Source organism: Malania oleifera, chromosome 6, assembly GCF_029873635.1.
Source record: "Malania oleifera isolate guangnan ecotype guangnan chromosome 6, ASM2987363v1, whole genome shotgun sequence".
NCBI lineage: Eukaryota > Viridiplantae > Streptophyta > Magnoliopsida > Santalales > Ximeniaceae > Malania > Malania oleifera.
Window position 1 is genome coordinate 100,906,936 of NC_080422.1, and position 21,278 is coordinate 100,928,213.

General features: G+C 34.4%; 1 protein-coding gene across 1 annotated transcript; it reads left to right on the forward strand.

Moving 5' to 3' along the window:
- Nucleotides 1-212: 212 nt before the first annotated feature.
- On the forward strand, nucleotides 213-21,248 carry LOC131158344 (cytochrome b-c1 complex subunit 7-2, mitochondrial-like). The gene is made up of 4 exons (XM_058113146.1): nucleotides 213-721; nucleotides 818-975; nucleotides 1,803-1,850; nucleotides 20,961-21,248. Exons 1-4 carry the CDS (start codon nucleotides 622-624, stop codon nucleotides 21,027-21,029), a joined length of 375 nt encoding a protein of 124 aa, XP_057969129.1. The 5' UTR covers nucleotides 213-621; the 3' UTR covers nucleotides 21,030-21,248.
- Nucleotides 21,249-21,278: the final 30 nt, after the last annotated feature.

Sequence of the window (21,278 nt, forward strand, 5' to 3'; positions counted from 1 at the left end):
CCTTCTTTTCTTTCTCTTTATTTTCATTTCTTTTACTATTTTCATAAATTAAATTTTTCCGAATCTCTACCCCAAACCTGCTGTCTTATTAAGTTCATTTGCATGTACTACACCAATCTTTATTTTATGAAGACTACAAATGGAAAATTCATAATGTTTACGGCGTACGAAGAATTGTCTCTCTTATACTTGTGTTTCAAAAACAATGGCATGGGCCACTTCAATCCAAACTTGGAGTCTTTATATGCAGGTACTATACCAAAATTTTGCTTTATGAAGGACGTAGTAAGGGCTAATAATTTGTTTCAAATATTATATAGTTATGAATGTTCCAACTCGAAGTCAAATAATTTTTGTTAATCTTGTAAAAATCTAATTAATTATAAAAATGTATATAATGATTGGTCACAATTGTGAATTAAAAGTGCTTTATAGAACCTAATCCATGAACCAATCGAACGGTCCCGATTGAGTTGGATCGCGAAACCCGTTTCTTCGAAGCCGAAGGTCAAGAATATGCTTCATACCCATCTTCGTAAGCGGTGAGGATTGGTTCTTCCTCTGAATCGTGTACAGTTGATCGCCTTGAGAGAGAGAGAGAGAGACAGAGAGAGCGAGGAAATGGCTACACCGTCTTGGATTCAGTCCTTCCTGTCTCCATCGAAGAACTGGTTTGCAGCTCAGCACATGAAAGCCGTCTCTAAACGTCTTCGCAAATACGGTTAGGGTTTCCCACACCACTCTCTCCATTTCCCCGTCTTCGGGTTTTGGACGCAGTTTGTGTTGATCTCATGGCCTTGCGTTTTATATTTGCTAGGGCTTCGATACGATGATCTGCATGATCCGATGGAAGATTTGGACATTAAGGTTGCCCTGGATCGCCTTCCCCGCGCGGTCGTCGATGCCAGGACCCAGCGTCTCAAGCGCGCCATGGATCTCTCTATGAAACACGAGTACCTTCCGGAGCATCTTCAGGTATTTTTATTTTATTTTCATTTCTGGTTTCGATTATTTAAAAAAAGCATGAGCAGAACTGGATTGGTCTGTCTGATGTTTCTCGACCAATTATTGTTGTTGCTGGTCTACTCGTGAACTTATCAATCAAAAACGGAAGTTAAAAAGTGGGAATCTATATATTTGTCTCATAATTTAAAATTTATATCCTTTTAGTTTGATGATTAACTGCATGTTGTGTGGGGAGCCCTCACATGGCCTTGGGCTTGGTATAAATGAATACCAATAGGACTCAAAAGCTTGAGTCATTAGATTTTTAGATTCATTGTTGGATATAAGCCAGGCGGCGACCACATGCACCTTGAGAAGTATAGGTCCTTGGTTTGAATTCCATGGGTGGCAGATGATTCCTTGGGGTCATCCCGGGGTCTTTGTTCCCATTTTTCCTAGCGCCATATGCGACTGTACTATGGAGTATACAAAGAAGCAATGCAAAGAAAACAATTTTGTTCCAAAATAGATGCGAAGGCCAAGAACAGCTGCTAGTGGCTGAGCTATATTATTATTTTTTTTGGAGAGGCAAAGTGGTTTTCTGAGAGAAGTCAAGAAAAAGGCCTCCAAATAGCTCAGGCACTGCCAACATTCACCAAAGAAACCAAATTATTTATTCTATAAGCTCTAAGCCATTGAGCAATGCAAGAAGAAATAAGAATGCGACTCATATTGCTATAATCATGAGACAAAACCTCTTGTGAACTTCCCAATTTTTGGGAACCAAGCAATTGAACAGATTTTTTTATTTTGCATGTACTTAATAAATATTTGAACTTAACTTTTGGTTCATGCAGGCCTTGCAGACACCATTCAGAAGCTATCTTCAGGATATGCTGGCTTTTGTAAGTGCTTCTTGAAAATAAGTTGTATGAATCTATATATATTTCCTGTTTTGATGTATTTCCTTCTTAGTGTATCCTTTTGTTTTGATCTATTATATTTTTCAAAATATGCCTTGATTATTACTTTTTTTTGGGGGGTAAAAGATACTTTTCTTCTTTGAGTTGTTCCCACATTAAAGGAACCCCCTCACACATTTAGAAAATTACAATAACCCTTGAGATTTAGTTTTAGCATGCACATTAGTTGGCTGTCAATTATGAAAGCAGCAATCTGTTGATGTGTAATTGACTGTTATGCCATTTGCCATCTTGTCTCCTATTCTGTTAGGATCCATTTGAACATCTTGTCTCCCCTTCTATTATTCTTTGCTCTTTAGGATCCATTTGAATTCGGAAAACATGAAAGAAAGGAAAATATGAAGTAATCTACTCTTTCTTGTTTGTTGTTAAGTAAAATGAGGAAGAAAACAAAATACATAGCAATTTAATGGTCAGATTTTTTTACTTGCCATTAACCTTTAATTTTATTTAATTTTCAATCATATTTGAATACATTTTTATTCTTAATTTCTAACCTTGCTACAACTCTCTTGTTTTTCATACACACACGCATACACATTTTTTAGAACGGTGAAAAGGGAAGCATAAAATAAAAATATAGGATAAAATTGATAAAATTGAAGTTGGTAAAATACCTAAAATTCCTGATGGGTGTTGATATTTTCCTCCACTAATTTCTCTCTACTGGTTTTAAAAGAGAAACAACACTTTTAGTGGGTATAATTTTCCCAAGTTGCCTCACTAATCTTTTTTCTAACATACCTGTGATACCAGCACCCTCCTATGTCAACTTGGTTGCTAGCTTTAACAGCATTTTCTCCTTCTAGGGATCTTTTTTTTTCTTTTTCTTTTTTTTTGCTTACTTTTGTTCTAATGACTCTCTTCCTCTTGCGCACATCTCACTCGATTCTCTTGGTGATTGCTTTAGATTTTTGAAAGTAAAGGTGGAGGATTTGTATTGAAAACAGTCTAGATTGTACGGCAAGTCCTTTGATTTTAGACTGGAGAAGTTGGCAGCAACGATTCCTTTGATTTTAGATTGGAGAAAGTTGGCAGCAACGATTTAATGTTCTTGTAGGATTTAAATCCTGGAGTGAGTCTGTGGATTAGGGTCTCATTATTGGCTGGTCATTGGGTTTTTGAGTGTTTTGTCCTTGGTTTTTGTGCTTTTGGAGTGGCTTTATCATTGGAGAGATTTAGGAATTGTTGGCATTGGGTGGTACTCTGGTGGACTAGAAGCAGTAAGTTCTTGGGTTTAGATTGAAGCTTGAGGGAACAAGGTCGTTCCATTTTAATTTTCGTGGGGGGGGGGGGGGGGGCGGTGTTTGATTGTTTCAGATGGAGATTTTGTGGCGCCATTGCAGTCGATTGTTGATTTGATGAAACATAGGGTTCTAGCGCACAAGGTTGTTAGAATCGGGATCCTACATAGGATCATTGGGAGGGTCCGTACAATTGGATTGATCGGATTGTGGATCATAAGATTTTACTTACATTGTAAAATAAATTAAAAATTTATATATTTGGCATTTTATGACAACTCTCAATGAAATAATCCAAAAAACTTGGTAGTAAATTTAAGAAATTTTAAAAAATTTTAAGGATGTAGCTAGCTTGCTAGCTAGCATCTAGTGGAGTTTTCCTTCAACAATTTTGACCCTAAAAAGTTCTGAATAGTCTGAACTACAAGTGCTTTGCAAATGGCAGACTATTGTGATGCAATCAACAGTCTTTTATTTAATTTATAATTATATAAATGTCGCTATTTATAGACGCTAGGGTTTTTTTTGTAATTTTTGAAATTTGGGGTTCCTTTTGGTCAAATTAGTTTTGGGGGTCTCTTTTGTAATATTCAGGGGTAATTTTGTGAGGGGATTTATTTTTGGTGGGGCTATAGAACATAAGTGGCTTTTAGAGTGGGTTATGTGCGAAATAGGAGTTGGCTTCTCTTGAAAGCTTCAACCTTAGTATAACTAGGAGTCTTCAGGCAATTTTCGAGGAGGGATTTTAGCATTTTATCTTTGAGAAAGATTTCTCTCCAGATTCAGTCACTCAGCTCAAGACCAACTAGGGTTTGAAGATTTGGAGGCTAGGGCTTTGAGGAGTTGACCTCGCGGTGCCTACTAGTCCCTCCATCGCAGCTAAAGACGCGAGAAGTTAGCAGAAATCCATTGTTAATGTTCTGAAATTGTGCCCAAATAGGTATTGATTTGAGAATTAAGTTGCCGTGGTTCCCAGAATTTGTCTTATTTGCTGAACTGAAACACAGCAATCGTCTTTCCATTATGGTACGGATTTATTAGTTGCTTGAATCAAAAAAGGTTGTTGAATACTATTCTGAACTCTCAGTCTTTATTTTTGAATTTCTTGATCTATGTCTACTCCAGTTTGCTTCAGTTGTAGCTTATCTATTTAATAATTGTAATTAAAAAGAAAGCAAAAATAATGAAGAGAAAAAGGAAGGAAAAATTGGTAATCTTAATTCAGTAAACTGATGTAAATTTCTCAGCTTCTATGGTTTAGAAGAAGAAGAAGGAGGAGAAGAAGAAAGGAGGAAAAGAAAAGCTCTTTGGTTGAAGGAAGAACTATAGGTATTTGGTAAAAAATATAGGTCTTTGGCTTGTCAATAATAAGAGAAAAAGAAGAGGAAGAAAGTAAAAACAAAAAAAAAAAAAAACAAAAAAAACAAAGATAATGCTTAATTGTTACAAGCTTGTAACTTTGAGCTCTTAGCCTAAGTGTGCAACTCCCTATTTGTTAAAGCTCTCTGCTGATCTCAAAGCTCTTATCTGGCCTCTGCTGTTGCTGGAAGAAGGAACAGTCTGAGCTTACTGATAGACAACAAAGGATTTGCCCATAAAGAACTCTAAGCTCTTAGAGAGCTTTCTATTTTGAAGGAAGAGAGCTTTAAAGAGATGCTCAGCTGCTATATTTGACTTAGATTGAACAAATCCCAGAATATGCTCATTATTTTACTCTAATTTTGATGCATTTGAGCCAACTGGACCAAATTTTGTGTCTATCGCAAAAGGAAAGTGTTTGCACCAATAAAAAAAAATGTTGGGCCATTTTCTGTAAAATCCTAAATGGGAAAAATCCGTATTCTATTGCACAAGTGTAGGATTAGTAGGATTGTAAGATAGTAAGTAGGATCGCGATCCTAAGATCCTAACGATCTAGATAGGATCCTACTAAGATCCTACTTGATTAAGATTCTTCTTAAGATCCGGATTATTAGGCAAGTTTGGATTGTAGGATTGTTGGGTCGCATGATCCAGATTTGATAACTATGCTGGTGCAGTTTGGATAAGAAGAAAAGAGTTGGGTGTAACAATGTGGTTGAGGGGTGTTGTTTAGCCATTGATTAGTATGTTTAAAAAATTCTTATTGCATGAAGTTCTTTAAAAAAACATATTTTTAGTGAGTTTTTATAAGTAGCTGAGGATACCTTGACACTTTTTGTAAGGGCTACTGCATTATAGTTAATCCGTATTTTTGGCCAACAATGTTTAATAATTTTTAATATAATTGATATATTTTATAATTTTGTTATTTTGATTCATTCATTATTCAAATATAAAAATTAATATACTAAAAAATTATGTATAAAATTTAATATAGTAATTATAATTATATAAATTTATAAATTCATTATTCAAATATAAAAATTATTTTAATAAAAAATATATATAGTATTTAATATAGTAATTATAATTTTATATTAATTTATAAAATTATGTCCTCTAATAATATAAAGGGAATTCTCCTTTGGTGTATTCTTTCAAAAATATCAAATTTATCCCTATAACTATCAATGATTATTCCAAAATACTCTTTTAATTACCCACAACTATCACAAAATATCCTTAAAATTATGTTAAATTTATCCATATAATTACCCATAATTATTCTAAAATATTCCTATAATTATCTACAACCATCCCAACATGATTTTATACTATTTAATTATTCGTTATTTTATTTATAATTTTTTTTAAAGTTTTTAAAAATGGAGAACCATGGAGCATGTCTAACACTATAAATGGGATTCTTCCTTTGGCGTCGTCTTTCAAAAATATTAAATTTATCCTTATAACTACTAATAATTATTCCAAAATACTCTTTTAATTTCTCACAATTATCCCAAAGTACTCTTATAATTATTTCAAATTTATCTATATAATAATTATCGTAAAATATCCCTATAATTATCTACAACTATCCCAAAATGATTTTGTACTATTTAATTATTTTTTATTTTCTTTATAATTTTTTTTAAAGTTTTAAAAAATGAAGAGCCATGGAGCATCTCTAATACTATTAATGGGATTCTCCCTTTGGTGTCTTCTTTAAAAAATATTAAATTTATCTTTATAACTAGCAATGATTATTCTAAAATACTTCTTTGACTATCCACAATCATCCCAAAATACCCTTATAATTATGTCAAATTTATCCATATAACTACTTGTAATTATCCCAAAATATCCCTATAGTTATCTACGACTATCCAAAAATGATGTTATACTATTTAATTGTTTGTTATTTTCTTTATAATTTTTTTAAAGTTTTAAAAAATGGAGAGCCATGGACCACGCACAAAGTGTGTGCCCATGGCTAGTAATAAATTAAATATATAATTTTATGTTTTTAAAATTTTAAGTTACTATTTTAATAGCTATAAATTGCAACTTAATAAAAATTTTAATATATTATTATAACTAAAATTTATATTTTAATAAATATATAATTAAATTTATAGACTAAGATATTTGTTAACTTATAAGGATGTAAATTATGTTTTAATTGTTTTATATAATTTATATATTTTTTTAGTAAAATTAGTAATATATTTTTGTAACTAAATTTTAAAAATTAAAATATTTTGTTGTAATTTTAATTTCTTTATATTTATGTGCAGTGAGACTACCACCATTTTATTAAAAGATAATATTCTTAAATTTATATTTGGGATTCACTACTTGTTATAAAGGTGAGGGGCTAAATAGTACTTATTTTACAAGTAGTACTGGTACTTATTTTCTTAGACAACCAAACAATACTTATGATTTTTAGTACTTCATCTACTTCAGCATTTTTTCCCTTTCAGCACTTATAAGTGGTTCAAACAATCCATTTTGTCTACCATGGTGGTACAATTTCATCTCATGGCAAGAATCAGGTAATCAGAGTGATAGTGGAGTTGCAGCTATAGTTTATTGGTATGAAAGTACTGGGAGAAGATGATTTGACCACAGTCCTTGGCTTGAAGTTAGGGTTTTTGCAGAGATTATTTCTTTTTCAACTGAGGTCAATCAATTGCATGGAAGCAATGCGCAAGTGCACAATAGGGTTGTTTTAAGGCACTGCATGCTTCAGTCAAGGCCATTCTGGTGCAGCTAGTGGAGTGACTCATTTGTGCCAAGAGTAGGGAATATTGATGGCTGTGCCTAGAAACAAGGTTTGGATGCAGCTGGAGAGGGAGAAATATATTTTTTCTGGTTGGATAGGGAGGCTTCTTAAAAACAGTTAGTCAAAATCTAGGTTTCAAGGATGACATGGGGAATATTGATGATTGTGCCCAGAAACAAGGTTTGAAGGCTGCTGGAGAAGACAAAAGATATTTCATTTTGGTTAGATAGGGAGGCTTCTTAAAAACCAGAGTCAAAATCTAGGTTTCAAGGCTGACTTAGATGGCTCTCTTGCATTGGCTAACATATCTGAATTGCGGTTTGGAGAGGGAAGGTGTTTGTCCTGTGGAAATCTATGCAAATCACTCTGGTGGAGATGGATGTCGCGAAAGACATAAAAAACTCAGTGAAGCTTTTCCTTTCGGATGATGATGTGATGGTATAGGAGGTTGTATACGAAAACCTTCCAAGGTTCTGTACTTTTTGTAAACATATCGGCCACATTGTCAACTTTTGTAGTCTCAGGAAAGGTAAAGCTGTAGGGGCTAAAGCAGGTGAATATCTGAAATCTGTTGCAGTGCCTACTGAGATGAAGGGTAATGTGAAGGAAAAAAATCTGGCGAGTGATGAAATGGTAAAAGATGGTGATGATTTTTCTGTTCAAAGGAGGTTTGGTTTTGCTGTGGATCCTATTTGTCAGTCCCATGTGCCATCGTGCTGCGGGCCTATGGGGTTGATGCATTCTGTTCACCAAAGTAGCAAGGTGTGTGATCTATTCCCTGAAACAGGGTTTGAATGTCACTCCAACAATCTGGCTGAGGCTGATGGTGTGGATTCATAGATGAAGAAGATGGATGGTAGCAAATCAAATGGTAAGATTCAGAAGTGCACTGAGGCTATCCCTTGTGGTGTTGAAGTGGAAAATGTGACTGATGCTGCTTGTTCTCCTAAGTTTCCAGATGGGAGGGTTGGGGGAGTGTCTAAAACTTCTGTTCGAGCTCTTGATCCCTGTCAAGATGAGCCCCAGCAGATGGTATGTGCACTGAAACCTGTTGGTCATGGCAAGGGTGGCATCTCCTGTCCGATCAGTAAAGGAGTGATCAATGGATTTATTAGTGGAAAGTCCAAGAAATCTGGTAAGAAAGGAGGTGGACAGACACAACCAAACAAGAAAGGAGGGCCAGTGCCCTCTCTATCCAAATGAAGGTAGCCGTATGGAATATCAGGGGACTAAATAGGCCCTTGAAGCAAAAAGGGATAGTAGATCTCATTAGAATAAATAAAATCGATATGATGGGAATTTTGGAAACAAAGATGTCAAAGGAAAAACTGGAAACAATGATGGAAAAAAATTTAGTAAATGGGAGCAAGTTAACAACTTTGAATGTCATCGGGCTGGGAGAATTGTTGTCCTGTGGAACCCCCTCCAGGTTGACGTGCAGGTCCACCATTTGAGTGCTCAAGTTGTTCACTGTCTGGTAAAGTGTAGGGTGACAACAAATGAGATGCTAATTAGCTTTGTATATGGCCTAAATTCCCTTGTGGGAAGAAGAGTGTTGTGGGAAGATATCATTCAGACAAGTTGCTCTGGTCCTGGTGCTTGGCTTCTTTTGGGTGACTTCAATAGTGTGCTGAGCAATGAAGAAAAACGAAATGGAGCGACTGTATCTGAATATGAATTGAAGGATATGAGTGATTGCTTTAATGTTGTAGGGTTATCAGATGTTAATTCCTCGGGTTGCCACCTTACCTAGACAAATGGCACGGTTTGGTGTAAGCTAGATAGAGTTATGATTAACCAAGACTAGTTCCTTACTGATTGAAAAGTGCATGCTAATTTCCAATTTCCTGGTTGTATTTCTGACCACTCTGTTGCTCTTGTCTCTTTGTTTTCTGATCCGGAGTTGGGCAGGCCTCCTTTTAAATTTTTCAATATGTGGACTACCCATCCTGACTTTCAGGATAAGGTTAGAGTGGGTTGGCAGATGGATTTTGTGGGGAGTAGTCAGTTTTTCCTCACTCGGAAACTATAGATGCTTAAGAAACCTTTACGTACTCTTAATGCCTTGCACTTCTCCCATATCTCATCTCGTGCTCGGAAAGCTTGTGATGACCTCGTGGAGGCCCAAGAGAAGCTACATGATACTCCTGACTGTGAAGAATTGAAAAAGGTGATGAGATCTAAAAGAGACATAGCAAAAAAATTGGGGGAGGCAAACAAAATGTTCCTTTCCCGGATGGCCAAGAGTAAATACTTAAAGTACAGTGACAGAGGATCCTCCTTCTTTCATGCAGTGCTAAAAAGGAACAAAAACAGAAACCATATCACGTCTATCTTGAAGTAGAATGGAGAAAATACTAAATCTTATGATGAGGTGGCTAATGAGAATGAATGTTCAAGAATTAATATACAGGTAATCAAAAGAGGCCCTGCCCTCAGTGATGCTAGGAAAAATAATATGATCATGATCCCTTCTGACGAGGAAATTAAAGAGGCTCTGTTTGGGATTGGTGAGGATAAGTCTCCTGGTCCTGATGGGTTCTCTTCGGGGTTCTTCAAAAAGGTGTGGAACATTGTTGGGCCCGACTTTATTAATGCTGTTAAGGAATTTTTCCTGAATGGAAAACTTTTGAAGCAGTTGAACCACACTTGCATTGCCTTGATCCTGAAACACAACCATGCGAATTCTGTAAGTGATTTCAGACCAATCTCCTGCTGCAATGTTATCTATAAGCTTATATCCAAACTTATTGCTGCAAGATTAAAACCTGCTCTTGATGATTTGATATGCCCTGCACAAGCTGCATTTATTAATCAAAGATGTATGATAGAAAATATTTACCTTGTTCAAGAATTGGTTAGGGGTTATGCTAGAAAAAGAGTTTCTCCACGATGTATGATCAAAGTGGATTTGAAGAAAGCTTATGATTCAGTTTCTTGGGGCTTCCTTAAAGAATTACTGGAGCTGTTGGAATTCCCAGAGATTATGATAACCTAGATCATGGAGTGTGTGGCAACTGCTTCGTACTCTATTTTGTGTTGAATGGGAGGTTCAAGGGCTTCTTCCTTGGGAGGAAAGGCTTGAGACAAGGGGATCCCCCGTCTCCCCTACTTTTTGTACTATGCGTTGAATACCTATCGAGGCTTATTCGTTCCATACAGAATAAGAATGACTTTAAATTTCACCCGAAATGTGAAAGTTTGGGGATAACTCATCTGGCCTTTGCAGATGATTTAATGTTGTTCTCTCGTGGGGATTCTGCTTCTATCAAATATCTGTTAAATTGCCTCAATGAATTTTCATGCCGCTCAGGGTTAACAGTCAATCTAAATAAATCAAATCTCTACCTAGCAGGTTTGAAAGGCTCGGTTATGGATGAAGTGCTGAGGTTTTCTGGTATGAAATTGGGGGATTTTCCTTTTAGATACTTGGGAATCCCTCTGCTGTCTACAAGGCTGAATGCAGTCCAGTATAGACCCCTCATCGACAACATTTCCAATTTGCTCAAGTGTTGGCCAGGCCACACGTTATCGTATGCTGGCAGGCTTGAGATTATTAATTTTGTTGTGCAGGGCATAGAATGCTTTTGGCTTGCGATATTCCCGATCCCTCTAAATATTTTGAATCATGTAGTTAAACTTTGCAGGGTTTTCTTATGAGGTGGAAAAAAAAGAGCTCTTGTGGCCTGGAAGGAGGTATGTGTGCCGAAAGCTGAAGGTGGTCTGGGTATCCTGGATTTAAAAAATTGGAACAACACCCTATTAACAAAGACTCTTTGGAATATTCACTCAAAGAAGGATAGCTTGTGGACAAAATGGGTCCACCACTACTACCTGAAGGAATCCGAGATATGGGATACTTCTCCAAACAAGGGAGATTCATGCCTCTTCAAGAAGTTAGTGGATTTGAAAAACCAGATAGTAATGAGAGCTGGTAGCACTGATCTTGCTGAGTTGATGAACAATTGGGGAAATAAAGCCAAACAAATTTATGGTTTCTGGAGGGAAAAAAACCAAAGAGCTCCTTGGGTGAAAGGGGTATGGTTCAATGGGAGCTTACCTAAACATGCCTTTTGCCTTTGGCTTGGAGTTAAAGGAAAACTTCCCACTTGTGATAGATTGCAAGTGGAAGGAATTGAACTGAGATGTGTTTTTTGTAAGGACGAGTTGGAGACTCAGGATCACTTGTTCTTCAAATGCAAAATTTTGGAAGAAGTGTTGAGAGAAATTAAAGGGTGGGTGGGCCTTAGACGATCTATGTCTACCATTAAGGCTGCTACCAAATGGATACATAAAGAGACGAAAGGAAATGGTGTCCATGCGGCGGGAAAAAGAATTGCTCTTGCTACGACGGTATACTTTATATGGCACTTTAGGAATAGATGTAGAGTTGAAAATCATGTAATCTCCCCTATAGAATTGGTTAATGTGATAAGAAAATATGTTTATAGGGCTGTTTTTGATAAATTTGGTATGTATCTTGTTTGATTAGCTTGTAATGAGATGTTGGAGTGCTATAGCAAGTATCTAGGATTGCTCATATTTGGTCCCCGGTTATGCCCGGTATTGATGTATATTGTTTGGCCCTGGGAATGCCTAGAGTATTTGCAAGTATACTTTTGATCAATATATTTTACCCCATTTTGATGAAAAAAAAAAAAATCACTTTGAGTAAATGGCGGTATTGAGAGTTTATTTAAGGACCAGCAAGCTTGTTAGAATCGGGATCCCACGTTGGGTCGTTGGAGGGGTCTGCAGGATCTGTTCGTAGGATAGGATCGAGGATAGTAAGAATCTACTTACAATGTCAAATAAATATTAAAAAATTATTTGTGGATTTTTATGACAATTCTTAAGACCATGGTTTTAAATAGAGGCCGTGACTGTTACGTAACACCGTTACGTAATGGTTTTTTGGGTCACCGATACCGTTACACACCGTGAAATCGATGGGAAGAAAAATCACAGCCACCGCGGCCGTTACAGACCGCGACCGTTACGTAGCCACTATAGGACTGTTACACCAAAAATTTATTTTATTTTTTACTTTTTCTTCTCACTTTTTCCCTCTCTTTCATATATCATTGTCAATATAGATGCATTAATTAACAATTTGAAAAATACTAACTAGTGGCAAGAGGGGGAAAAGATTATAATGAGGATGACAATGATACAAAATTTACTATTTCGTTAAATATTAACAATAGATGCATCAATCAACAATTTGAAAAATACTAACTTAGAAAAATATTTTATTTTGATAATATTAGTAATGTGATATTTATGTTCTATATTTTTCAACTTCAACCTTCTTTCTTTTCTGGCTATTTTATATTTGTATTATTCATATGTCTTATGTGTCTAATAGATTAATGGAGTGTATAATATATTTTGTTTTATTAATTAATTTAGCACACATAAGAATTTATCACAGATAAGAACAATGAGCAGTATAAATATGCACACATGTAATTTTTCTATCAATGGTGGTTTAAAACCGATGTAAACTTGTTGCCCTTACCAAATAACATAGTTACACGAACTAAAGGATCCAAAATACACTAAAAATCTTTCTAAGAAGGGCTAAAAACTTAAAACATGCAAGTTCGCTAATATGCACAAGGCTGTGCGTGCTTCAAAAAAAATTCATGGCCGTTACACCCGCTTCCCGTTATGTAACATCTGCTACTCCCGCTTCCCGTTACACCCATTACTGTTACGTTACGGTACCCACCACCATGATTTTAAACCATGCTTAAGACTAAAAACTTGGTTGTTATGTATAAGAAGTTAAAAACACATTTTAGGAAAGTAAGCTACTAAAAGGATTCTCTGCTTTTCTGCCACTGCAATTAGATTATTAGAGTTCACTCATTAGTCGTCACTCAAAAGTGTAAAAAGTCAGAATTCCAAGTCTCTGACCATAATAATAATAGTAGTGGTAGTGGTAGTTGTAGTGGTAGTAGAAGTAGTAGAAGAAGAAGAAGAAAAAGAAGAAGGAGGAGTCTGAGACCAGAGACCAGAGACCAGAGACCGGAGATATCTTATGTGGGGATCAATAGTGGAAACGAGTCTCTTAGTGCTTGGAAAGAAATCGGATCAGGCTTGGTTCTAGTAAGGTTTGTTCAGCAATGATGCACATTGAAATGAGAAATGTTCTTGATGGTAAACAAATTAATTCTGACTGTGCACAACATGGTTTTGTATTGTGCAAACTTTGAATGATCTGAAGGCAGAATCGAGTGAGAAGGTCAGTGAGGGAAGTCGACTTAAGGAAAAAAGAAATGGGACAATGAGTCTGAAAATGAAAGTGATTTGTATGGTTGGTTTATTGTTGTTTCATTTTGTTCATGTTACTGGCAGGGAAGGTCTGAAAATTTTCAGATGTAAGGGGAGGTCCCTGTAAACAACAAATCAAGCCTTAAGTACCATTAGATGAGGTCTGCTACATGAATCCTTTTCTGCCAATTCACACGGTAGTGAACATTTTCCTTGAACAAGTTAAGGGCTATTAAGTCATTCCTCACTATTCCAAGCTATTTTAGGACTTAGGCCCACCCATGGTTATTAAAATCGTGATCCAGATTGCAGAATCGTACAATTCTACAATCCAGATTCACCCAAATGATCCAAGTCGCAACAAAAATTGGAATTAAGTACCCCCCCCCTCCTACTTTTTTGGCTTTAATAATAAGGCCCAATACATGTTTTTACCAGTCTTAAGGCCCCAAAAGGTTTACATTTGGCGTCCTCAAAATTGGGGCAAAATGCCTCCCAGCCCCCCATTGATGAACAGATTCAGTACAATCTGCACCTGACTTCCCTAGAGTTCAACACCTCAGTCCTCTTGTCTTCTTTGAGGTTCAGCAGACCAGCACTTGAATTTCTCTCCTGCTTGACAACCAAGAAGCCCTCCATCTGGTTCTGATGTTTGATCAACAGCAGCCAGCAGTCTTGGTGTTCCATCAGCAGTTCTTTGGTGTTCAACAATCAGAGTTCTTGGTGTTCGACAAAAACTCAGTCCTCAGTTCTCTTCTTTCTTTGGTGTTCGACAAGAACAACTCAGTCCTCTTCTACACAGAGTTCTTGTTGTTTGATCAGCAGCATCCATGAAAAGAGCCAAGCCAGCTGGTCCAGTGGAGCTGCAGAGGTATGCTTCAAAACAGATCTGCTTCTTGAACAGCTTCAAGGGAAACTTAAAGTGAGCTCTATTTTCCTCCTCCTTCTTCTTCCTCTTCTTCTTCTTCTTCTTCTTCTTCTTGTTATTGTATTTTTAACTTCTTATAATTACTGAGTTACTAACCAAGCTTTTAGTCTCAAGACTTGTCATAAAGTTCCACATATATAATTTTTAAAATTTTTATTTTACATTGAAAGTAGAATCTTATGATTCTCGATCTGATTCTACGATCTGATCACTATGATCCGATTCAACAATACGATCTTGCAGACCCCTTCAACGACCCCACATAGGATCCTGATTTTGACAACCTTGGGTCTACCATACTCCTACTATGACTAATAGTAACTAGCTCACTCCTCCTCATTGGCGCACAATTTAGCTTGTGTTTTAGATGCCCTAATCATTTAAGTTGCTCCTCCTTTATCTTATCATCTACAGGTGCTATGCCCAATTTACCTCAAATGTGTTCATTCTTTAATTTATATTTTACTCCTCACTTGGTTTGCGAAATGGAATTGAAATAGGAAGGGAATCGGGCGAGGAATTGAATCAAGTTAGGAATGAAATTGCTTTTGAAATTACTGCGTTTTGTTAGTAATATGGAATGACTGTAGGAATTCAATTTCAATTTCTTTCCAACATTTGGCATTCTTCAATGGCTCTTAATACATAATTATTTAATTTTTTATTTCTATGTTTTTATAATGATGATTTTTATTAGTGTTAATATTTTTTTTCATTGCTGTTATTATTTTTTTTTGTTTTTTAATACTAATTATTATCCTTAAAATAATAGTAATTTTTTTCTTTTTATTATTAATTTATTATTATTGTACTTGTTGTTATTTTTATTTTTATGGTAGTAAATATTATTGCCACTGTAATTATAATTAGTCATTATTATTTTGTTATTTTTATAATAATTATTATCCTTAAAATAACAATAATTATTATTTTTGCCTTTTTTATTTTTATTGTTCTTGTTGTTCTTATTATTTTAACGGTAATAAATATTGTTATTATTTGTTATTATTGTTGTTGTAATTGTTATTAGTAGTTATTGTTTTAATTATAATAATACCAATTAGTATTATTATTATTTGTTGTTATTTTTGTTTGATTATTTTCATAATAGTGATTATTATTGTAATTATTATTTTTTATCATTATTATTACTATTTTTATTATTTTTATAATAATTATTATCCTTAAAATAATAGTTATTATTGTGGTCTTTTTTTAATTATTAATATTGTTCTTATTGTTATTATTATTATTATAATAATAAAATATTATTATTAGTTATTTTTTTATTATAATAGTAATATTAGTATTTTTTGTTTTTATAAATTTTTTAATTATAAAATGAGTTTGATTTTGTAGAATGAAGATTGATTCCAACCCATCTAGACTAGAAACACGATTCCCCATTCGCAAGAATTGTGTTCTAGCTGAAATACGATTCAGTCCTTGATTCCACAATCAAATGTAGGAATGCAATTCCATTCCTGAAATTTGATTCCATTCTAAGCTTGATTCTGCAAACCAAACAAGGGATTAATGTTATACCACTCATCCATCTTAGCATTCATTTTTGCAAAACTTTTACTTTTTGGATATATTGTTTCTTAGTTGTCCCACATTCTGATCCATATAGCATGATTGGTCTTATAGCTGTTCTACAACCACCCAACATGCCCAAAGCACTTCTCTATTTATCCATCCTTCTTTAACTTTATGTATTACATCTTTTTTGATTTCTCCTTTAGCTTGCACAATAGGTCTAAGATATCAAAATCTACTATTGCTATTAATTTCTTGACCATCAAGTTTAATCTTTTCTTTATTATTCCTCTTACCATGACTGAATTACATTTAATATATTCTATTTTATTTCTACTTATTTTAAAACCTCTAGATTCTAAAGTTTCTCTCCATAAATCTAATATGTATTTCTACTACACCCCTAGTTTTATCAATTAGGACAACATCATCTGCAAACAACATACACCATGGAACCTTGTTTCAAATACTCCTATAGAAAGTTTGTCAATCATTAGAGCTAAAAATGAGGGCTCAAAGAATATCCTTGATGTACATCTATTGTGATTAGGAATTCTTCAGACTCTCCACCCTAATGATAGTTGTTGCACTATTATACATATCCTTAATGACATCATTATATCTATTGCGTACTATCTTCCTCCCTTTAGAATCCACTATAGAACTTCCATCAGGTAAGGTTTGGAAATTTTTTAGATGCAAGGGAAGGTCCTTGTAAATATTTGTAGAAGTTAGGGGAAATCAATGTATTTTGCTGTTTTTTATTTGAAATAAAATCCATTTAGAGTGATTTTTCTAGTTTTGTTTGAAACTTTGAAAGTTATATATTTTTCATGGCCAAGGATGATAGTTGTTTAGTGTGCGATTTGATCAAATTGTCTTATGATTCCAAATTTAGTTTGATCTTATTCCATTTATTGGTAAATTCTCAGTGCTCGAGTTTGGTGAATATTCCCATCCTATGTTGTGCATTTATTGATATTGTTTAGTTGAACCTTTATTTGAAGGAGTAAAAGTCCAAATATGCTTAATCAATTAATCTGCAATTAAAACAACAACAAATTAAGCCATAAGTCCCAGTGGATGAGGTCAGCTACATGAATCCTTTTCCGCCAATTCACATGGTTGATGACATTTTCCTCAAACAACTTAAGGGCTATTAAGTCGCTCTTCACTATTCCAAGTTATTTTAGGACTTAGGTCTACCCTACTCCTACTATGAGTCTACGACTAATAGTAATTAGCCCACTCCTGCTCATTGGTACAACATTTATCTTGTGCTTTAGATGCCTAGACCATCTAAGCTGCCTTTTTTTTTTTAATCATATCTTCTACAGGTGCTATGCCCAACTTATTGTGTATGCGTTCGTTCTTTAATTTATCTTTTATTGTTATACCACTCATCCATCTTAGCATTCATTTTTTGGAAACTTTTACTTTTTTGATATGTTGTTTCTTAGTTGCCCCCATGGTCTTAAATTTCCACAAAATTGTCGAAATGTCTGTCGAAATTTTCGATTTCCATCACCCTCGAAATCGAAATGGCAGTCGATTTCCGTCTTGCATGATTTCTGTCGAAATCTCAACGAATCATCCGAAATTTATCGAAATCTCGAAATTTTAGCGAAATTTGGCAAAATTTTAACTACACAATGAAATTTCGTCGAAATTCAAATGAGAGATTCAAGAGTGAAGTGAAATTTGTCTTTTAATTTATTTTATTGAAACAAAAGGTTACCACAAGTGTTTTTGAAATTATATGAAAAAATAAACTTATAGTAATATTTTATTTAGCCATTCATGTCTAAATTATCAATATTTGTATAATAAATAATATTTAAATGAATTATGAATTTCATTTGCATTAACTGAATCTGTTTAATGTACATTATCTTACAAACATGTTTGATACACATACTATTTTACAACTTTTCCACCCTATACAAAATATAGATGTATTTAATTTGTAATATATTAGTCTTAAAACTTATATTATTATATTTTTTAACCATTTCTAAAGTCTCACAAAGAATTCCATGCTTTACTACTAGTTTCCATTATTTTTTTAAATCGAAATTGAAATTGACATCGAAATTGAAATTTTCATCGAAATCTCCGTTCTTTTGGAGCTTCGAAACTTGAGTCGAAATCAAAATTTAAGACCTTGGTTGCCCCACACTCTGATCCATATTACATCTTTTTCGATTTCTCATTGAACTTGTAATAATAGTTCTAAGATATTGAAAACTATAATTGCTATAAATTTCTTGACTACTAAATTTAATATTCTCTCTAATATTCCTCGTATCATGGCCAAAATTAGATTTCATATATTCTGTTTTATTTCTACTTATTCTAAAATCTCTAGATTCTAAATTTTCTCCATAAATCTAACATTGATTTCTACTTCACCCCTAGTTTCATCAATCAGGATAATATCATCTGCAAACAGCATACACCATGGAACCTCGTTTTGGATATTCTTAGGGAGTTCATCTTTCACTAGAGCAAAAAGATGGGGGCTCAAAGAAGATACTTGATGTACACCTATTGTGATTGGGAATTCTCAAGACTCTCCATCCTAATGGTAGTCTTTACTCATTACACTATCATACATGTCCTTGATGACATCGGTATATCTATTTCATACTCTCTCTCTCTCTCTCTCTCTATTATATATAATTATATATATATATATATATATATATATAAAATTCACCATAGAACTTCCCTAGCTACCCTATGATAGGCTTTCTTTCAAATCAATAAAAATCATATGTCAGTCCCTCTTCTATTCCCTAAACTTTTCTAGTAATCTTAATGAAAGATATATAGCTTCTATAGTGAATCTCCCAGGATAAAAAATCAATTTGATTTTATAGTACCCTCATTTGAAACGTATCTCTTAATTGTATAGTTCAAAACATATCAAAATAGATTTATGTGAATTATGTGCATTTTCTTTGTACATGCTGTTGACATTATGTTTCATGATCAAGTGATTTATTTTATCTTTTTTAATTCTATGTTTTTGGCTAAGCCTATGATTGTGACGCTAGCAGTGCTATCATGCCTCCTTGTAACACAACTAGTAAGCAAATATTTTGTGCACACCTGATTCGTATAGACTTTGCCATGCCAGTAGTGGAGGGGATATTTGTGGGGCTTAGAAGCTTGGGCAAGCCTACTATGAGGCCAGTTTTGGCTTAAACATTTTGGGCTGTTTAGTTGGCCTAAAAGCTCTTGGGCTAGCACTACAATGGTATCAAGGCCTACACTAGCGACAAGTGTGAGCAAATTGTTCTGTGGAGTTAGTTGCTGCATCTAGTGGTTGGAGCCACCCCTAGAATCCATATGAGCCACCCTTCGAAGCCCAATTCGCTTGGTGGGATCTTGGGCTGATGACATGTTGGGTTGATGTGATGTGACAAGCATGTTATGTACTTTGAGTTGGTGAGATTGTGATACCAAAATCAATCCTTATATTAGTTGGAGAGGGTGCCACACACTACCGAGTACCAGGCAACTTGTCTTAAGTACTTTGGGCTAGTAGGCTTGGCTAGGCTTTGGCCTAGAGTGGTACAGCCCATGCATGTGCCTTGATCAAGGGTGATAGTTGGCTTGAAGCAATCTTATTTGCCATTTTTAAATATGTATATATTTAACATCTTGCATTGCATGTAAGCATCTTATGTGATGCTTGTGGATTTATTAATATTAGGACATTTGCTCCCATTTGAAACGTTCAGCCGTTCATTTGCTTTGCTTTGAACATGAAGTATTATTTCTTGATTAATTAATGCATATTGGGGCTGGTGGGAAGCGTGTTATGTTAGGAAAGTTAGGACAGTGATTGAGCTAGTCAAGGACTTTAGTGATTGCTGGCTGGCAGGAACAAGTTTGGCACTTTTATCCTAGTGCCTGTAGGCAAAAATTATAAAAATGCAAACTAGAAAGGAAAACTAAAAACTAAAAATAGGAACTAAAAACTAAAAGCCAACAACCTGTTTGGTAAAGAATTCTAAAACTAAAATAAATTAATAACTTAATTAAACATATACTCATTTTTTTTTCCTTAAATCAAATAATAATTAAAAAATATGATTAAAATAATAGAAGTACAAAATAATGCAAATTGAAAATACTATGACTAAAATAAAATTATTATAATTATTTTAAATTATTATTATTTTCAATTATTGTGCACAACAATTGAAAAACAGCAAAAATATTTTGTAAATGAATTTTATTATTTTTAGATTTTGTGTAAATTTATGGATATTTTATTTAAATTTGTGTGATCATTTCAATCTATTTTTCAGTTTTTTTTGCAAATGGTTGAAAGCTGGCAACGTAATACATTTTCATAATTTGGTTTTTACTATACAGAAAACAAAAAACAGAAACAATACCAAAAGGTCCTTGGGGGTTGATATTTTGCCCCATTGAGTATAATGTAATTCTTATCATGCAAAAAAATAAAGAAAAAAGGAAAAGAAAAAAAAGCAGTGATAATTATCCAAAACAGCTTGTGTGCAAGTTTTGAAGTAATTCATTAATCCAGTACTGAATACACTTTCTTTCATGTAAAGCCATTCGGCGTTGCCCTCATGTCTTGAGTTGTAGATGTCATTTTCATAACAAGCAGACTTGGGATGTCGACTAACAAATAATCTAATCTAGTGAATTTTGAGTGGGTCATTGTTTGCTCTTTATGTTCTTATCCGTCATGCATCAATCTCTGTTGAGAGAGAGAGAGAGAGAGAGAGAGAGAGAGAGAGGGGTTTGGTTTCATGATGTTCTTATTATGTGAGCATTTACTGAAATTATCTGTTGGGCCTATTTTTATTAAATATATAGGTTATAATTCATTTAAATGGTTTTAATGGCAGGTTAAACGGGAGAATGCAGAGCGTGAAGCATTGGGAGCATTGCCTCTCTATCAGCGAACACTTCCCTGATTGTGTTCTTTTCTTGTTCCAGCTATTCATGATTGACATATAATTTTCTGGATCAAATAAGAAATTGCCTGTGTCTGGTAGAAAGTTTTCAAGGACTCCCAAGTATTTAGAAGTCAGTTAAATGTTAAGGTGTCTTTTGACTGGTTTGCACATTGTCGTTGTCAGGCAACTTCAAATAATGACGTGCTCGGGGCCTTATTTTGGGTTCAAAAGAGAAAATTTTGTTTTTTTGCTTTGTTACTTGGCTGA